At 40.7% G+C, this 20,438-nt stretch overlaps 1 protein-coding gene across 1 annotated transcript in view; it reads left to right on the top strand.

Moving 5' to 3' along the window:
• The window catches only part of LOC124885087 (nesprin-1-like), a 67,343-nt gene that overhangs the window by 19,273 nt on the left and 27,632 nt on the right, over positions 1 to 20,438 (top strand). Inside the window, exons 18-27 of the mRNA XM_047393283.1 lie at positions 1,901 to 5,439; positions 7,913 to 8,140; positions 8,285 to 8,440; positions 8,886 to 9,127; positions 10,165 to 12,232; positions 13,190 to 13,524; positions 16,269 to 16,413; positions 16,577 to 16,777; positions 17,557 to 17,816; positions 19,166 to 19,325. Of these exons, the coding sequence (XP_047249239.1) occupies positions 1,901 to 5,439; positions 7,913 to 8,140; positions 8,285 to 8,440; positions 8,886 to 9,127; positions 10,165 to 12,232; positions 13,190 to 13,524; positions 16,269 to 16,413; positions 16,577 to 16,777; positions 17,557 to 17,816; positions 19,166 to 19,325 (7,334 nt within the window). The remainder of the gene's footprint in view (positions 1 to 1,900; positions 5,440 to 7,912; positions 8,141 to 8,284; positions 8,441 to 8,885; positions 9,128 to 10,164; positions 12,233 to 13,189; positions 13,525 to 16,268; positions 16,414 to 16,576; positions 16,778 to 17,556; positions 17,817 to 19,165; positions 19,326 to 20,438) is intronic.

The following is a 20,438-nucleotide window of genomic DNA, read 5'->3' as shown; positions in this document are numbered from 1 at the left end:
GTCATGGAAGTTTCAAAAAGCGCAATTTATGAGGAAACTTCACCACTACCATCCAGAAGAAAATCAAAGAGTTTAGACATTAAAAAGGAACCTGTCCATACAAAGGTTAGGTCTGAACTAAAGGAAGCCCCAACACCCGTCTGCAGTGATATCACCACCGGTGAATCAAAGACCAAGCTTGAACCAATTAGTAATGAAGACAGGAGTCCGATAATACTCTCAAAGACAACTTATTCTAAATCTAAACAGAACCAGGAACATGTTGAGAATGCACCATCTGTAGCTACTACTATTGGAGAATATACAGATGTGTGTGATCCACAGCTTGTTCAAGGGTACACTGACCTGTCTGTTTTGGGACAAAGAGAGCTTTTGCCTCCCAGACGAAAACCAAAGAGTCCAAAATGTCCTCCTAAATATCTTGAACAGCAAATAGCACAAAAAGAGCCCACAGAAGTCAGCCATGGAGAAGAATCTAAACTCATACCAGTTAGAAGAAAGTCAAAGACTGCCATCCCAACTGCAACTTCTCTGCAAAGTGCTTTTGATAGCAGAGGTACAGAGTTTGAAGCTGAAGATAAGAAGACGCCAACAAGTGAAACCACCGACGTAAAGAAAGGTAAACCTTCTCCAACCAAAAGAAGATCAAGAGGTCAAATAATACTCATGGAGCATACTGAGAAAACATTGGCAGAAAGCCAGCCTGAGCCAAACAGTGACAAGTCTTCTGAAGAGCAACTGCAAGTGTTTGTAGAAGAAACTGCACTTATGCCAAGTTGGCAGAAGTCTGAGAACCTTGAAGTTCCTATAGCTCCAGAGCTTATTTACCCTCCCATAGGAATACCAAGTGTGGACTCTGAGGATACCCAACAAGAATCAGTAAAGTACGTTGCAGTGAAAAATGAAAGTACCTATCTGCCACCTAAGAGAAAGTCAAAGAAAACAGACCTTTGTCTTGTACAAGCCCTTCAGACAAGTGAAGAGCCTGAAAGCCATAAATCTTTTCAGTTTGAACAAAATAATATCAAGTCTGTGGCTCAAGAGGCTTCAACTTCAGATGAAATCAAAGGATCAACTGAACCTTCTCTTGTGAAATGTAAGCCTTCGCCAACCAAAAGGATGTCAGGAAGCTTGAAACCTTTGCAAGACCCCATTGCAAAGCCAGTACTGGATACGTTAGAGGAACAAAAGTCTTCAGAAGGAACAAAGACTACCATTTTAACAGAAACAGAGCCTATGCCAATTGTGAGAACATCAGCAAGTAGAGATGTTTCAGCAGCTGTCCAGCCTGCCACTGTGGGAACTTCCAGCCTAGAGTTTAATGAAACAGGAAAAGAACTTGAAAGTGGAAGAACTACTGATCAGGAAGTACATGAGCTCTTCCCAACCACAAGGTCAAAGAGTCTTGTAATTTATCAAGAACATTTGAACAAGGAGGAAATACAGGGCATGGAAAGTGGTCAAATAACAGAAAGTGCAGCTGTGCTACAAACCCAATTACCAGGTTCAGACAGCCTGCCTCTTCCAGGCCCACAGATGGCCATGGCAACAACTGAAACACTTGTTGTGGAAGTTATTTCACTTTTGTGTGAGACCACAGATGCACCCAAATCTCCAAGTTTGAAAGAGCAATTACACATACCTGAAATAATATCAGCCAATCATGAGCAAAAGAATCTCACTGAATATGAGGAAGGTTTGGTTGCACAGGTAGATGAAAGACATGCTAATATTGTAGTAGATGTTAATTTGGTAGGAACTGAGCCTAGACAAAGAAGGAAAGACCTAACAAGAGCTGAGCCTTCAGAAGGTCCAGAGTCACTATTTGATGCTGAAACACACACTGGTGTAGTCACTAAACATCCTACAGAAGACCATGACAATGTTCAACCTATCACAGCTATGAAGATGACAGAAAATGACAGCATGGACAATCAAATTGTTGCAGAAGACATCAGCCCAGAAGATGAGAAGGTTTTCCAAGATCAGGATCAACAGGAAAAGGGAGTGGCCACAGTTGTTCTAGACATAAGTGGACGATTTATGCCTGCAGTGGATAGTCATTCCAATGAAGTAGAAACACGTGCCTTAGCTCATGCTAAAGACTCTGAGGTTGACATTTATGCCAGTTCAATAATACTGAACAAAACTTCAGACACAGAGTTACAGAAAACTGAGCACAAAACCACAGAGGCTTCTCAGCAAACAGTTTTCCAATCATCAGAAAGAGACTTGGACACAGTTGCTGAATTACAGCTCCCTTTGTCTTCTGACTCTACAGATGTTTCCAGATCTTTACAACCAGAGACTATGGATGTTGGGAGTGGTGGTTTGGAAATTAAGGAAACAGGAAACAAGCTTGACAGAGCAAGAGTTTTCTCAACTCAACAATCAGATACACTAACTCCTGATCAGGAGGAATATGAGTTCTTTACCAAAACATCAACAAAAAGTCCCATAGTTTCCCCAGAACCTTCTTACAAGGAGAAAATAATGGGCATGAAAGTTTCTGACAGTCAACAATCTGAAGCTGATGATGAGTTGACATATTTTAGAGAGCAGCAAGGACTTACTGCTTCAGTGATAAATGAACAAAGTCCAGACAAGATTGAGTTAAATTATCTAATCAAATGTGATGAAGCTGAAACTGAAAGTAAAAGTGAAGAAGCAACTTTATCAGCACAGGAAGACAAAGGACACCTCGCTACTGCTGTAGTGGAACAGACTTCATTAACCAACCAAGAATCCGAAAGTCTTGAAGACTTTGATGGAATTAAGGCATCCACAGATAGAGAAGTACTCACAGCACAAACAGAAAAGGACAATGCCAACAATCAAACTGTTGTAGAGCAATCCAGTGAAGTAGATGACAAAACTGAAATTCAAATTCTTGAAGATCATGCTCTAAAAGAAAAGAAAATGGACACAATCATTATTGACACAAGTGAAGGATTTATAGATGAAGCCAATTTTCTTCCTGATGAGGTAGGAACGTGTGCTTTAAGCTCTCAAGCTAAAGAACTCATTTCAGCCAGTTCAGTAATGCCATATCAGGAGTCTGAGCATAGACCCAAAGAGGCTCCACAACAAACAGTTACCCAGTCTTCAGAAAGAGGCTTGGACACTGCTTCCAAAGTGCAGTTTTCTTCTTCCTCTGACCCTACAGATGCACCAAATATAGCTGATTACATTGAGAATTTATGGAAAAATACAGACGAAATTGAAAAGAAATATTTGATTCTCGATGTGCCTGACAGAGCAATCGGTCAGACATTTGATATAGACCTAAAGCAACCTGACAAAGAGTCTGAAGGCAAACATGATTCCAACAGACTTTGCTCTTCTGTTTGTGCGATTGCTATGTCTCAAGAAGGAAGGGCCGGATTGATGGAAATAAACTTCTCTGAGGATGAAAATGTGAAGCTGAGAGGAACTGGGAGTGAGCAACAAGAGTCTGAGCAGGGAACATCACAGGGAAAATCTAAAGAGCTTGAGGCAAGTGATGTGCATGAGGTCAAACAGATCAGGGAAGAAAGATCTGCTCAAAGGGAACCTTCATGCAATCTACCCCTGGATATTGCTACCACTCCTGAAGTCACTGATAACACTTGTGTCACAGGAAATGGGCCAAATAAGGAGCCTGCAGAAGCAAATATCCAGGAAGGTATTACCAAACAAATTTCATCTGAAGCCAAGCCTTCTGCTTCAGAATCGGTCTCGGATCACAAAACAGAATTTGTAGAAATATGTTTTTATGAGCAAGACCAAATACATCAGATTGAGACGAAAATGGCGAACAAGTACAGTATTCCCGATGAACATTCCACTCTTCTAACACATATGGGTGATCCAAAATCTGTCACCTTGGAGAAATCTCCAATGCTGACTGAAGTGTGTGAGCTAGATATACAAAGGGGTCCAGAAGACAGTGAAACCACCTCTATCCAAGAAGAAAAAGAGATCCTCATAGATATTGTTCAAACTCATAACCAGTCTGAAAAAAATGTAGCTGATATTATCCCAGATGAAGCTGCAACTGAAATGAATGAGATAAAAATGCAAGAGAGTGGTACCCAATTTCTAGGTAATGTTGCTCAAAGTGACTCTGTTCAACTCAGTTTTCTTGGTTATGAGTCAATACAACCACATGAGACAAGAGTCATTGAAATAAGCTTAAAAAACATAGGTCCAAGAGAACATAAGACAAGGATGGAGCTTTTGAAAACAGAACAAGAAAAACCTGGGCTGGATGAAGAACATAGTGACATGAAAGACCATCCTGAAATGTCAGCAGAAACACCTGATGATTTTTCTAAGAGCCTTGGTGAACAGTCAGAAGAGGGACAGAAAACTCCCATGGAACCTGAAGAACAAGTAGCAACACAAGCTAGTGCTACGGAGCATAAAAACATGTTTGCCAAAGTAGAAGAGCCAGCAATAGATACCACAGGAGCAGACTCACAACAAACTGACTCCATGTGGAAAGAGATTGTGTCTCAAAGTGACTCCAATCAACATATATTGTCAACATTACCATCATGTGATGCTGACACGGTACTTGAAGACAGAAGTGCAACTGAGGAGGATCATCTCATACCACAAGCAGCTATTAGGCAAGACATCTCGGAAACAATACAGGAAAGACCTGGAGATTTGCCCAAAAATCTGAATGAGAAGGCTGTTTCAGAGAAAGGAACCCAGTTATTGATTTTGCAACCAGATATTCAGGTGCAACAGACCACTTCATCAGTTATAATAGCAGAGGTGCCACAGACTGATTCGAATGAAACAAGTATACAGGGCCAAATAGTGACAGAGCAGCAAGAGCCGCTTTCTTTGGATATTTACCCATTTACAATGCTAGAAGTAACTGTAAAACAACAGGGTCAGCAAGAATCTGTTGAAGCAGGGCCATCTGAAAAAGGTTGTAAGGAAAGAAGGCAAGATGATACGCTAGAATCCTACAAATGCACATTATCTGAAGTAGAAAAGGATCCCAGTGTTACAGACCAGCCATCTAAACCATCAATACGTGACACAAATGTTGCACCAGAGACGTTTTATAAGACGTTTGTTGAAAATAGGGAGATCCTTGTTAACCCCTTTGAGTTCCAAACTGTAGACACTGAAAAGCAGCCAGGTATGGAAACAAGTATGAAGTCTTGCACAGTAAAGGAAAGTCAAGATTCAACAGTAGCAAAGGTTCAGCCTGACGGGTCAGCAGTAGGGTGGAATAAAGAAGCTGTTAAAGAAACCGTTACCACATTCCTTTCTGAATCCAGTTTGGTCCATATGGTCCGAACGGATAAACACTCAACAGATGCAAAAGAGAAGATTGATGGACAAGTGAGAGAGACTGAAGAAAGGACAGTCAGTGCGGAGCTGCCACTCGAAACTACTGCTGATGAAGTAAAGCTTCAGAATGTGAACTTGCCAAAGGTATGTCATTCTAATATGCTAATCAGAATGGTATGATGCAATAAAAACAAAAACCTTGATCTCAAATAGAGTACAATGTCTAGTTTGTTTTTTCACAATTTTCCTTCTTTTCAGTCTTCCCACAAAACATATTTGTATAAAATGTTTGCAGCTTCCAGGGCCATGTGACATATGACATATGCCATTGTAACAGACTCTAAAAACTGCATTACCATATTATACAGACACACAACAACTTATTTCCAAAATCGCCAAGTATGAAGTCTGACACAGTTTAGCCTCTCACGTCTGGGTTAGCCGTTCAGAATTTATAAACAAACTCTTTCACTAGACTTGTAACACTGAACTACACTAACTAAAAAGGAGAAGAATGAAAAAATCTAATAGACTCCTGGAGGGAAAAAAAAAAAGAAAACCAATAACCAATAAAAATGATGCAGTGATAACACAGCTCAGTTTGAATATGCTCATTTAAAAACCAAGGTTTGTCTTGTGGACAGAGGTCAAATTATTTTTAAAACTAATTAGGAACAACACTTTGAATGTGTTCCAACAACCAGTTTATATTGAAAACCATGAGGGTAAATAAAATATTGTTTCAATAAATGATATTTTTAAAGTATTATGACGATTGATTTTTAGTGTCGTTAACTAGCCACCACTAAATAATCTTTGAGTGGAGTGATGGGCTACTGACATGGCGATGAGGAATGTTTTTAGCCTCTCATATCTGGTTTAGCGGTTCAGCTGCACAAATCTTTATTCAGCAATCCTTTTAATTCCCACATGTGCTTTTAGTCATTTTTACTGGGAATAAATGTGGGAGTGTCCTAAGTTATTCACAAGAAACAGATTCTTTTTTTTATTTTACAGAAGGTTTTAACATGTCTTTTCTGTTAATTTATGTTGCTTGTTTTTTCAGTATTGTAAAAATTTATTTTAAATATCCAAGTATATAAAAAAACCACACAGGCTGCTCTAAGCCTTTTACATGAATATATACAGGGGTTGGACTATGAAACTGAAAAAACCTGTCATTTTAGTGTGGGAGGTTTCATGGCTAAATTGGACCAGCCTGGTAGCCAGTCTTGATTGATTGCACATTGCACCAGTAAGAGCAGAGTGTGAAGGTTCAATTAGCAGGGTAAGAGCACAGTTTTGCTCAAAATATTGAAATGCACACAACATTATGGGTGACATACCAGAGTTCAAAAGAGGACAAATTGTTGGTGCACGTCTTGCTGGCGCATCTGTGACCAAGACAGCAAGTCTTTGTGATGTATCAAGAGCCACGGTATCCAGGTTAATGTCAGCATACCACCAAGAAGGACGAACCACATCCAACAGGATTAACTGTGGACGCAAGAGGAAGCTGTCTGAAAGGGATGTTCGGGTGCTAACCCGGATTGTATCCAAAAAACATAAAACCACGGCTGCCCAAATCATGGCAGAATTAAATGTGCACCTCAACTCTCCTGTTTCCACCAGAACTGTCTGTCGGGAGCTCCACAGAGTCAATATACATGGCCGGGCTGCTATAGCCAAACCTTTGGTCAATCATGCCAATGCCAAACATCGGTTTCAATGGTGCAAGGAGCACAAATCTTGGGCTGTGGACAATGTGAAACATGTATTGTTCTCTGATGAGTCCACCTTTACTGTTTTCCCCACATCCGGGAGAGTTACGGTGTGGAGAAGCCCCAAATAAGCGTACCACCCAGACTGTTGCATGCCCAGAGTGAAGCATGGGGTGGATCAGTGATGGTTTGGGCTGCCATATCATGGCATTCCCTTGGCCCAATACTTGTGCTAGATGGGCGCGTCACTGCCAAGGACTACCAAACCATTCTTGAGGACCATGTGCATCCAATGGTTCAAACATTGTATCTTGAAGGCGGTGCCGTGTATCAGGATGACAATGCACCAATACACACAGCAAGACTGGTGAAAGATTGGTTTGATGAACATGAAATTGAAGTTGAACATCTCCCATGGCCTGCACAGTCACCAGATCTAAATATTATTGAGCCACTTTGGGGTGTATTGGAGAAGCAAGTCAGGAAATGTTTTCCTCCACCAGTATCATGTAGTGACCTGGACACTATCCTGCAAGAAGAATGGCTTAAAATCCCTCTGACCACTGTGCAGGACTTGTATATATCATTCCCAAGACGAATTGACGCTGTATTAGCCGCAAAAGGAGGTCCTACACCACACTAATAAATTATTGTGGTCTAAAACCAGGTGTTTCAGTTTCATTGTCCAACCCCTGTATTAGCTAAAGGATGAATGGGTGGGTTACCAAACATTTGGCAATTTTTATGTCCTTCAGTATTAGTAAAATTATACAATTTTCATAAAACTTTTATTGTTTTATCCTTTGATAAACATGCATGCGAATATTATCTTAAAATGCTTAAACATAACATTAACCCTGAATCATCAATTTTTTTGTTTGTTCAAAAACGTCTAGGTTGGTTCAAGTACTGAGAAGATGCTGACTGAATCACTTCAGATGGTTGAGAAATCATCGTCTGATGTTGCCCCAGGAGCTGTAACCCATTTGCAAGAACTGTCAGCTCAGGAACATGAAACACAGCATACTGAGAAACTGGATCAGAAAAAATCAGAAAGAACCACCATAGATAACATTTTCACAGAGATACTCTCAGGGTCAAGAATCATCAGTCAGCTTATTGAGGTACTGCACTTAGATCTGTCATCATGTTTGTTTTGAAAAAGACAACTAGAATTCACCAAATTGTAGCTTACTACTAACTTACAAATGCAGGAGTGAGACGGCTTTTTTGCAACAGTGAGTTCTGATAAGAGTCTGTATTTCAAGGTTAAACTACAGAACAATGTCCCAGAGGATCTGATCGGACCCACCAGTGATTGGGATCTTCAGCTGAGCAGACTAACTTCTCATGTCCTTTGCATTAAGAATAGTCCCACTGAGCTTAACCTGAAAATAATGGCCCAGCGGGTGGAGGAGGTCCAGGTGAGATTAAAGGCTGTACTCTTATCTATCTATCTATCTATCTATCTATCTATCTATCTATCTATCTATCTATCTATCTATCTATCTATCTATCTATCTATCTATCTATCTATCTATCTATCTATCTATCTATCTATCTATCTATCTATCTATCTATCTATCTATCTATCTATCTATCTATCTATCTATCTATCTATCTATCTATCTATCTATCTATCTATCTATCTATCTATCTATCTATCTATCTATCTATCTATCTATCTATCTATCTATCTATCTATCTATCTATCTATCTATCTATCTATCTATCTATCTATCTATCTATCTATCTGTCTGTCTGTCTGTCTGTCTGTCTGTCTGTCTGTCTTTCCATACTTTAAGCACAAAATTTGCATGAAAAACAGGAGATTCAAGTAATTCTTACCTTCTTTCCCCTTTTTAACAGCAAGTTTTAGAGTATGCACAGCTTCAGATATCCTTGCTCCCTCAGCTGAGAGAAGCCGATGCTGAGAAAAGGGGTGTTCTGGAAGACCTAGAGAACCAGTGGGGCACTTTGGCACAAGAAGCAGCTGCTGTTATCCGGATTAAAGAGGCCCAGTTGCAGCTTGTTGCTGTTTACTGCAGGCACAAGGAAACAGCAAAAATGGTGATGGATCAGCTCATTGCAGAACATGATGCCATGAAAATGTATGTTATAATCCCATTTTTATTTTTATTTTTACTTATTACTTTTATTCATTTAAATTTTTTGGAACACTTTACTTTGCTGGTGTTTTTCTCTCACTCTTTGCTTTCTATTAGCATCAGATTCACAAATCAGTTTGCACTAAATACACGTAGGAGCAAGTCTAGCAGATGGCAGCAATTTGGACCTATTTTTGTTTCAGGTCACAGTTTTTCTCTCTTCAGTGAAAAACACAACAGATCATTTTGCTGTGCTCATGTAAATATAAACGAATTTGGGCCAGATTGTGTATTTTGAGGTACATTTTATTTTAACATGATTTTTTTTCTTTAAATCCTTGATATAAAGAAAACGGAGATACTTTAATCACTAAAACTGACATTCAAGGGGTAAAAAAATCAAATCATTAATTCATGGTTGTTTCATACAGTGAGAACTGAAGTTAATAATGGAATTCATAAATTGGTACAAAAAAGCTGATGCGATATTCTTATTATAGCAACCTTTAAAAGAGCATTTTTGTTTCTGAGCGGCTCAGGTGGAGTAAAAAAAAAAAGGACCCCCAAGAATTAACAGGAAGCTTTAGATCCTCGTCTGACGAGGTTTTGCTCAGAATTCTGAGAACGACATCTGACAGGAGGAATAACAATCCAACAGTGATGCTGCAGATTGTAAGACAGTGGAATGATGCATCCGTTTAACTGATTCATTCAGAGATAAAAAGCAGAAAAAGATAAAAAGCAATAATTGAATTCATGAATGCATTATAGTAAACTACATGTAGTCTAATAAAACATATCTTGAGGGTTATAACTTTCATTTATGTTTTACAAAAAAGAGACACTGTTTGCATGGGAAAGCTATTTTGAAGATCTGCTTTTGTGTCTGATTTGAGTACAAAAAGTGTAAACTCAGACTGCACACATTTAGCACCTTCTAATAGGTTTGTCAATGTGTCTCCCTTAGCTTTTGTTTCTGTTATAGTTGAAAAACATAGAAACATCTTGAACAGTCACACAGTAACTTTTTTGCCCTTCAGGTCCCCACAGGAGAGCTGTTACAAGGAGGCAGAGCGACTGCGTTGCTTCCAGAGACGTATGGAGGAGAACCGAGTAATACTTGGGGAGCTGCTCATGACACATGCAAAGATTTGTCCCCACCTCAGTCGATCGCAGCAGGAAACTGCACAGATTGAGCAAAACAACCTTCTAGAAATGTGGAGGGTTTTGGAAAGGACAGTTGAAAGCACCCTTCATCACACAAATGTCCATTCTCACCACATCAACACTCATCTAACAGATCTGTCTAGTCTGCAGGAACGCATGGATCCAATCTGGAAAGACCTTGAGGCCAAGACTTCCTTTACTACTCAGTGGAGTTGCAAGGAGGCGCAACACCTGATGGAAGCAAACGCTGAAATTAAAGCAGTTAAACAGCAATACCTCCATTTACAGCAGCTGTCGGAAGATTTACTTCACAGTTTACAATGGACGAGAGAATCAGAGAATATAAGCAACAGGCTTCAGGAGATAAAAAACAAGCTTTGCCTCACAGAAGAACTGTTGTCATCTCAAACAAAAGACAGCAGCAACCCCATCATGGGGAAAATGATTGCAGTGATGAGAGATGGCCTTGCATGGGCCAAACAAACAGAGAGTGACATTGAGGGCAGGAGGAAATGGCTGCCTCTTCTTCCAGAAGAGGTTCACCGGCAGCTCAGAGATCTAAAGAAGCTGCAGTCTGAAGTGATGGCCAAACAGAGCCAGCTGGAGTCACTTGTCGAGGAGGTGACAGAGCTGCTTCCACAGCTGGACCAGGCTCAGGAGGTGCCAATTGTGAACACTTCTCTAGAACGCCTTGAAGAACTCTCAAAGTCCACCACTGACAAGCTGTCCAAAGCTATAAATGAGGTAGAGTCTGGACTCCAGACAAGAGAAAAGCTATCTGAGCAGATCTCTGACCTAGACTCTTGGATTGTAGTTTACCTACAGTCAGAGGTCTCAAGGAGTACAAACAGTGAATCTATGAGCCAAAGTGATTTGGATCGTAGAATTCGCCAGGTCCAAGAACACCTGGCTGAGGCTGAAAGACAGGCAGCAATCTGCGAGGCTCTTTCAATGAAGAGTAAAGATATTGCAGTGGAACTTGGTGCAACAGACAACTGTCAGCTTTTTGACACGATCAGGAAACTCCAGGAAGATATCAGAACCATAATCAGGCATGAGAAGGCCCAAAAAGAGGAGCTGGATCAACTCATCAAGGCTGTAGAATCAAGAAGGAACACCTTAGACAGTATTGAAAAAAGCCTGAGGCAAATGTTAGTCGACATGAGCAGACTGAGGTTCCCGATTCCAAAGGAGTCCCTGCAAGTCTTTAAATCTCTAAAATGCCTCCTTTTGGAACACAAGTCCCAGGTTGATCTTCTGATACCATGGACTCCTCAAGAGAAGTTGAAGGCAATTTTTGATTCCATTTCTGAACTTCAGTACAAAATTGCATCGTTTGAAATTAAATCCAGGGACCATGAGAATTACCTGAACATAAAGCAGCGCTTGGAGACTCTGAAGGAGAACATTCAGCAGCAGGTTCATCTCACCAAAGAGGACAGCATGGACCTGGTAGAGAAGTACAAAATGTGCCACACTCTCTTCCTCCAGTTTTCTCTAATAAAAGGATTGGGTAAACAGGCTTGCTCCCATCTTGAGCTGATCTCTGCAGACCTGTATCCCTCACAACTGACTGCTGAGCAACAGTGGCTTAAACAAAATGAAGACAGCCTTGACACTTGGGAAATCACTCTCTGCAACAATCTCAGTCTCATTGAACTGAACGTGCTGAAAGAACAAGAGCTTGAATCAGTGAGGAACTCCACTCAGGAATTTCTCTCAAGGACCCTAAGCGAGCTTCAGAATCCCCCACTGTTGGAGCCTAAGCAAGTTATAATTGACATGGAATACCAGAGACTTGTGTCTTTAAAAAAGGCAGCAGAGTTACAAATGAGAGCGCTTCAGGTGTTAGAGCAAAAGAAGGGAAGCAAACAAAGAAGACAATTCAATGAGTTGATGGGCCTGAAGAGTGCCGTCCTGAGTGAATGTGACTCAAAAATGGTAAGTCCTGATTTCTATTTGCTGTAAATAATGTATACTAGGACACATATCATGTTATATATAAGGTATTTCATGTGGTTGAAGAGTGTCCATAGTGAGGGTTGCGTGGCGGCGCCGTTGTTAGCACTGTGACCTTGTATCAAGTAGGTGCTGGATTGAATCCAAGCTTTCTGCTTGGAGTTTGCATGCATACATGGGTTATCACAGTACATCCTTCAATTTCTCCACTTTGTCAACTCATCAACACCTTATAACCCTTCACAATCTAATCTTGTCATTTTGTCACCCTCTATGTGTATTTGAATTTTTTTTTTTTAATATAATTTCTCTATTAGCAAAGTGGTACAACAGCATAAAATGCAATACAATAAGATACAACTAAATTATGGTGTTACAATGTAGAGATTCTATGTCCCACAAACAGGAGTGGTCATTTTGAAGATGGCAGTTCGTGCTCTAGTGATGTGATGATTATATACTATTTTGTTTGGTCACATTTCACCAATTACCACCAAGTGACTTCATATAAAATCCCACTCAGATTAATGGCTCACATCTATAAAAACTTTTAGTAAAAGAAATACAGTACAAAAGGAAACGAATAAATAAAATGTTGCTTTTAAACATGATCTTTGAACAATGCTTTGAATGTTCAGTCATAAAATACAATTACTTTGAAAGCTAGGGCAAGGAATGTATGCGCAGGTTGAACATCTGAGGGTTCATCCATATTTTACCTGGTTTACCAGGTTTTCTGAGTAGCTTTTTTCCCCCAGTAAATAAAATCAGCATTTAAACTCAATCGGCTATTTCTATGAATTGTCTTTATTTGATGTTAAAATTTTTGATCACCTGAGACATTTAAGAGGGGGAAAAAACTTAAAAACAGAAGAAATCTGTAAGGTAAATTTTTTTTTTTACAGTACAGTAATTCTGTAATGTTTTGTTCATTTGCAGGAGGATGTCTTAAAAGCAGGGCAGTGCTTGAGAAGCTACACCCTCGCTGTCAATAAAGCTGTCCAGTTTTTGCAGGACATCGAGGTCTCTTTGCTGCCTCTCCAGGGTTCTATTGGACCATGTTGTGAAAGACTAGAAGAGACCCAACAGGCTTTGGCGTCTCTTCAGCATCAGTTTCAAACCTACATCGAGAATCTTCAAAACCAGACTCTCTTGCAGACTTACTTGTCTTCACAGAAGGTGGAACAGCTCCAGGAAATGATTCTGAGCCAGCTCCTAGTTCGGATGTCAACACTCCTGGCCAAAGGACACATACGACTGGAAAACCTCTGCAGGTAAATTAGGTCTAATTGCTGGTGTGGTCAGAAGACAGAAAAAAGCATTGTGGTTTCTAAAATTAAAATGTTTGAAAAATGTTATAATTTTCCAAATTCTTCATAGTACTGCATCTAGAGATTGATTTATTAGCCTTGCAAAACTATTTATGCCACCTAAACTTTTCATTGTGTTATATTTGCTTTTTCTGTGACAAACCAATAGAAAGAAGGACTAAATTGTGAAGGGGAAGGAAAATGATACCTGTTTTTCAGTTTTTGTTTTTACAAATAAAAATCTGAAAGTGTGTTTTTAGCTACTTACAAAACCCTTTTAATAAATCAATTATAACTATGAATGTTTTGTTTCTGGCCTCAGAGGTTTGTTAGAGAACATTAGAGAACAAACAGCATCACGAAGACCAAGAAACACTGCAGACAGGGAGAAGGGTGTGAAGAAGTTTAAAGCAGGGTTAGGTTCTCTATGGGGTTCAGGTCAGGAGAGTTGGCAGGCCAATTGAGCACAGTGATACCATGGTCAGTAAACCATTTACCAGTGGTTTTGGCACTGTGAGCAGGTGCCAGGTCGTACTGAAAAATGAAATCTTCATCTCCATAAAGCTTTTCAGCAGATGGAAGCATGAAGTGCTCCAAAATCTCCTGATAGCTAGCTGCATTGACCCTGCCCTTGATAAAACACAGTGGACCAACACCAGCAGCTGACACGGCACCCCAGACCATCACTGACTGTGGGTACTTGACACTGGACTTCTGGCATTTTGGCATTTACTTCTCCCCAGTCTTCCTCCAGACTCTGGCACCTTGATTTCAGAATGACATGCAGAATTTGCTTTCATCCGAAAAAAGTACTTTGGACCACTGAGCAACAGTCCAGTGCTGCTTCTCTGTAGCCCAGGTCAGGCACTTCTGCCGCTGTTTCTGGTTCAAAAGTGGCTTGACCTGGGGAATGTGGCACCTGTAGCCCATTTCCTGCACACGCCTGTGCACGGTGGCTCTGGATGTTTCTACTCCAGACTCAGTCCACTGCTTCCGCAGGTCCCCCAAGGTCTGGAATCGGCCTTTCTCCACAATCTTCCTCAGGGTCCGGTCACCTCTTCTCGTTGTGCAGCGTTTTCTGCCACACGTTTTCCTTCCCACAGACTTCCCACTGAGGTGCCTTGATACAGCACTCTGGGAACAGCCTATTCGTTCAGAAATTTCTTTCTTTGTCTTACCCTATTGCTTGAGGGTGTCAATAGTGGCCTTCTGGACAGCAATCAGGTCGGCAGTCTTACCCATGATTGGGGTTTTGAGTGATGAACCAGGCTGGGAGTTTTAAAGGCCTCAGGAATCTTTTGCAGGTGTTTAGAGTTAACTCGTTGATTCAGATGATTAGGTTCATAGCTCGTTTAGAGACCCTTTTAATGATATGCTAATTTTGTGAGATAGGAATTTTGGGTTTTCATGAGCTGTATGCCAAAATCATCCGTATTAAGACAATAAAAGACCTGAAATATTTCAGTTAGTGTGCAATGAATCTAAAATATATGAATGTTAAATTTCCATAATGACATTATGGAAAATAATGAACTTTATCACAATATGCTAATATTTTGAGAAGGACCTGTAAGTCATGTACTGCATATTCACTCTCAGCAAACCATCAGCGCAGTGACGCAACTGGAGTTGAGGTTCACCTTCCCGCAGGACAACCACTCTGAACATACAGCCAGAGATACAATGGGATGGTTTAGATTAAACATATTCATGTGTTACAATGAAACTCAGGCCATAACAGAGAATATATGGCAAGACCTGAAAACGGATATTCTGACAAAGCTTGAACTGTTTAATGAAGAAGAATGGTCATAAATTTCAGTCTGTAGATGTTGAAAGCTGGGAGAGATAGACCCCAAAAGACCTGTAGCTGGAGCTGCAGCCAAAAGTGGCTCTACAGAGTACTATATTGCACTATTTTGCCAAAGGTATTTGCTTATCCTGCCAAATTATTTAATTCTGGTGTTCTAGTTAGTTCCTTGGCAGCAGCTGTGTAAACTCCAGCATTTAACTCCAACACCTAATCATTCAGATTAGCTGAGAAAAAGTTTGTAGAGATCCACATGGAATGGGTTTCCATCAGCTACTCCCTGTTGTAAAAAACAATTTTGTTGCTATGGTTATGCATCATAAGAAATGTCCAAAAATAAAAATATTTCAGCAAAAATCTTTCCAGCTGCACAGCATCCAGTACTGGAAAAAAACATCGTCTGAAAAAAATCAATCTTTATCGACAACAGGAGCATTTACAATTCTTAAAAAGAATAACAACATAAAGTAACAGAGCTACCCCAACATGTTTGCCATCTTGAGCGGCACAATTCTAGAATGAGATGTTAATAAAGTTCACGTATGTGTAAAGCCAAGTGGCCAAATACTTTTGGCTTTATAGTATATATACTCAGTGTGACTGAATGGAAAGGCATGCCAAAAATTGTAGAAAAGTTTTTATATTTTACACTGTCAAAAAAACAAGAATCTTTTTCTATTCACTTCATAGTTATGTCAAACTTTGGATTGTTTTATCATAAAAAATCTCCATAAAATACATTGAGATTTGAGATTGCTACATTAAAGAGGTTGAAAAATTTCAAGGTGTATGAGTCCTTTCTCAGAGCACAGTACATGTGAGGGACAATAAGGCTTTTTAACAATACTTTTACTGTGGGTAAGAAGGAATTTCTTTTTATGAAAATTAACCTTTTCAGGTGTGCAGAGCAGCACAAAAACTACAACAAGTTTCAAGATGAAGTCCTCGAAAGCGTTGCTCGTTCAGCAGACAAACTCCTGCAGCAAATCTCTCAGAAGGTCACTTGCCTTGATGACTGCACTGACGAACAAGAAAGACTCACCGTATGTATACACTGCTCACTCATGAGGCTGAATTCATTTCAAATTTCAAAAACTTTTATGATGAAAGCGAGTACTCTTCACCAGTTGTTCTTACATAAAACCAGAAAAGACTTTACAAAACATGGGAATTGACTCTGTCACAGTGAGTCTGCCTCTTGTTCAGGAGCTGTCTGAGCAGATGAAGTCCATCCTAAAGCATCTGGAGAACATGATGGAGTGGTGCTCAGAAACGAGTTGTCGTGGAGGTCGGGAGGCAACTGTGGCCACCATTTGGAGGCGGGTGTCAAGATTACGTAGCTGCATGCACAAGCTGACAGCTCGCAGTAAACGGAGAATCACGGAGTGGCTTGACATTACAAACAGTGTAAGTAAACCCAACAAGTTTGTTTTTAACACCTATAATTGCATTTTAAGAAGCATGCTAAGATAGGGGACCATAAAATAAGATTTGGAGAATTGTGATATAGAAAAATTACCTTTGTTGACTTAAAAACATATATTGTTGCTGTTAACCATGAGGTCCTAATTACCATGTTTTTAAGATGTAATATTTCATTTAATGCAATGACACTGATACAATAATACGTAAACAATTGAGAACAGTGTGTTTGCAGAGATGACACATTTTCTAAAATGGCTGCTAATGATGATGGTGTACCTCGGGGTTCTACATTGGGTCCTCACCTTTTTGGATTTTTCTGAAATTTGTCCACCTCATGTAACTTATGTCAAATGTATACAGATCACACTACTGTATGTGTGCATGTAGAAACAAGCATCAGAGGTACAGTCAAGATTTTTAACTGGTTATGTTATAATTAGCTGTTATAATGGATTCTCTATTTACTTTCAAAGTGCAAATTTTAAAAAAACATTTGGAATTAATTTCAGTTTCATGTCAACTACATCATATAGATGGCTAAAAGATGTAAATAATCACCAAAACGAATCACTGGATTCAACATTTTATTCTAACTTTAAACCATCAACCTGCCAGGAACTGCAGTTGGAAATTAGCTTCTATAGCTAAATCATCCATATTTACAACATGGACTGAAGATTGTGTTTATTCATGTGCACTGTCCCTAAACAATATATAGTAAAGGTAAATATGCTATTCTATTAAATGGATTTGCTGTTTAGGTGGAAAAAGCCTCAGCTGTTTTGGAGAAGCTAGAGGCACAGCTTCCTGATGCGTCTGTGAAGAAGGTCTCCACTGAGGAGCTTCAGGAGCTGCTGCAGTCTTGGGAACAATACCAGGACGGGCTGGATTGTGAACATCGAGCCCTGTCCGCACTGGAGCTGCGCACAGCAAGGCTGCTGGGTGTCCCCGCCCACCTGGAGCAGGCTCCACCCATTCCACTCTGTCAGCGCCTGCAGTTAATGCAGGGCCGATACAACAGGTGTGTATTATGTACAAATTCCTGCAGTAGTGTTTACTTCTTTTCTCAATGATTTAGGAAAGTATTAATGTGGTGTTGTGAAAAGTTAGTTTACCATAAGTCCTGCTACACTTAGATTATCAATCAGTAGTTGCTAGATCGTCTGATCTAGCAAGATATCTGTAATTTATTATTGATATTTTTTGCGATAGCCTTAGTGACAGTGGACAGTCGCTTGCATTGACTTTGCAGCAATCCCTCATACTGAGCATGCATGTAGCGACAGTGAAGAGGAAAAACTCCCTTTTAACAGGAAGAAACCTCCAGCAGAACCAGGCTCAGTGTGAGCGGCCATCTGCCACGACCGACTGGGGGTTAGAGAGAACAGAGCAGAGACACAAAAAGAACACAGAAGCGCTGATCCAAGAGTCCTTTCTATAGGAAAGAAGAGTAAAACATTAATGGTAATAGCTCCTTTAGTGGCATCATTTAAAAGAGAAAGACAAGCAGCTGAGCTAGTTTTTGAGTCTATAGTGGCGGTGAGGCATGCACCTACTACCAAATCTTGTTCTGGCCTCTTCTGTGACTTTCTGGATGATTTATTGATGAGCTCTTGGAGTAATGTTGGTAGGCTGGCTATTGCTAGAAAGATTCTCCACTGTTTCATGTTTTCTCTAGTTGTGGATAATGGTTCTCACTGGGGTTTTCTGGAGTCCCGAAACCTTGGAAATGGCTTTGTAACCCTTTACAGATTGATAGATGTCAATGACTTCATGTTGTCAGACAAGTTTTTATTAAGTGATTTCTTGAATCTACAGGTCTGACAGTAATCAGCTTTGGTTGTGGCTTGGGAAATTTCAGTTTTTGTGCTTGATCAAGTGTATTTTATAATTTATCAAGGGTAGCAGTTATTTTTGGACATCACACCAAGTTGGTTTGAATAGCTATGGTCTTTAATAAACTAAACAATTATTTGAAAACTGTATTAATACAGTAATCTCAGGTTATCTTTGATATTAAAAGTTGTTGAATGATCTGAAATGTTAAGGTGTAACTATAAATAAAAAAACAGAAGGAATCCATAAGGGGGCAAATAATTTTTACAGGAATTTATACTGAGATAGATTGACATAGAAGTGGTTGTACTAGATTTTATTAATGGGTAAAGAGAGCTGATTATATTAAGGCAAGGTACACGTTTTTCATCTAATTCTGAGATATGCGGTACTTTGTGTTTATCTAACACAACATCCTGACAGAATACATGTTCTATAATGTGCTACACTGTGAAAAAGCTTCCAGGTGTATGAATACTTTTGCAAGGCACTGTACATAAGAGGTTGAATGTGTGTGACGGTGTGTATTGTCAGTGTGGGGATCAAGAGCAGGGAGGGCTTACTTATTGCCAGACTGGAGCTGGAGGAGAGAGAAAAGATCCGAGAGGAGCTGCAGGCTATCCTTTTTTGGCTGGAGGCTTCAGAGAGTGTGTTGTCAAAGATGGAGCAGAGCAGCAGCACACAGGAGCTACAGGTGAGAAAAAGCTACATCCCTTACACAGCTTCTTTTCACTGTATAAAAACATTGTCTTTATACACAAAATAATTAGCATCTTTATATGCTGCACCTGTGAGGTGGGATGGATTATCTACGCAAAGAAGTGCTCACTATCACAGATTTAGACAGATTTGTGAACGCAATTTGAGACAAATTCTTATTTTGTATGTATAGACAATGGTCTATACATACAAATGTATGTATGACAATGGTCCCCCAGTGGGCCCACCACCTGCAGGGGGAACCGTGAGGGACCGGTGCAAAGAGGATTGGGTGGCGGACGAAGGTGGAGGCGGCCCGATCCCCGGATGCTTAGGCTGGCTCTAGGGACGTGGAATGTCACCTCGCTGGGGGGGAAGGAGCCTGAGCTTGTGCGGGAGGTCGAGAGATATCGACTAGAAATAGTCGGGCTTGCCTCCACGCACAGCGTGGGCTCTGGAACCCATCTCCTCGAGAGGGGTTGGACTCTGTTCTACTCTGGAGTGGCCCACGGGGAGAGGCGGCGGGCTGGTGTGGGTTTGCTTGTTGCCCCCCAGCTCAGCCGTCTCGTGTTGGGGTTTACCCCAGTGGATGAGAGGGTCGTATCCCTGCGCCTTCGGGTTGGGGAGAGGTCTCTGACTATCATTTCAGCCTACGGGCCGAGTGGCAGTGCAGAGTACCCGGCCTTCTTGGCGTCCCTGTCGGGGGTGCTGGATAGTGCCCCTCCCGGGGACTCCATTATTCTGCTGGGGGACTTCAACGCCCACGTGGGGAACGACAGTGACACCTGGAGAGGCGTGATCGGGAGGAATGGCCTCCCCGATCTGAATCCGAGTGGTGTTTTGTTATTGGACTTCTGTGCTAGTCACGGATTGTCCATAACGAACACCATGTTCAAACATAAGGGTGTCCATCAGTGGACTTGGCACCAGGACACCCTAGGCAGGAGGTCGATGATCGACTTTGTTGTCGTATCATCAGATCTTCGGCCGCATGTTTTGGACACTCGGGTGAAGAAAGGGGCTGAGCTGTCCACTGATCATCACCTGGTGGTGAGCTGGATCCGCTGGAGGAGGAGAAAGCCAGTCAGACTTGGCAGGCCCAAGCGCA

Source organism: Girardinichthys multiradiatus, chromosome 19 (assembly GCF_021462225.1).
Source record: "Girardinichthys multiradiatus isolate DD_20200921_A chromosome 19, DD_fGirMul_XY1, whole genome shotgun sequence".
NCBI classification, from domain to species: Eukaryota; Metazoa; Chordata; class Actinopteri; order Cyprinodontiformes; family Goodeidae; genus Girardinichthys; species Girardinichthys multiradiatus.
The sequence above is the reverse complement of the archived record's forward strand: the minus strand, read 5'-3'. Positions and strand labels throughout refer to the sequence as shown.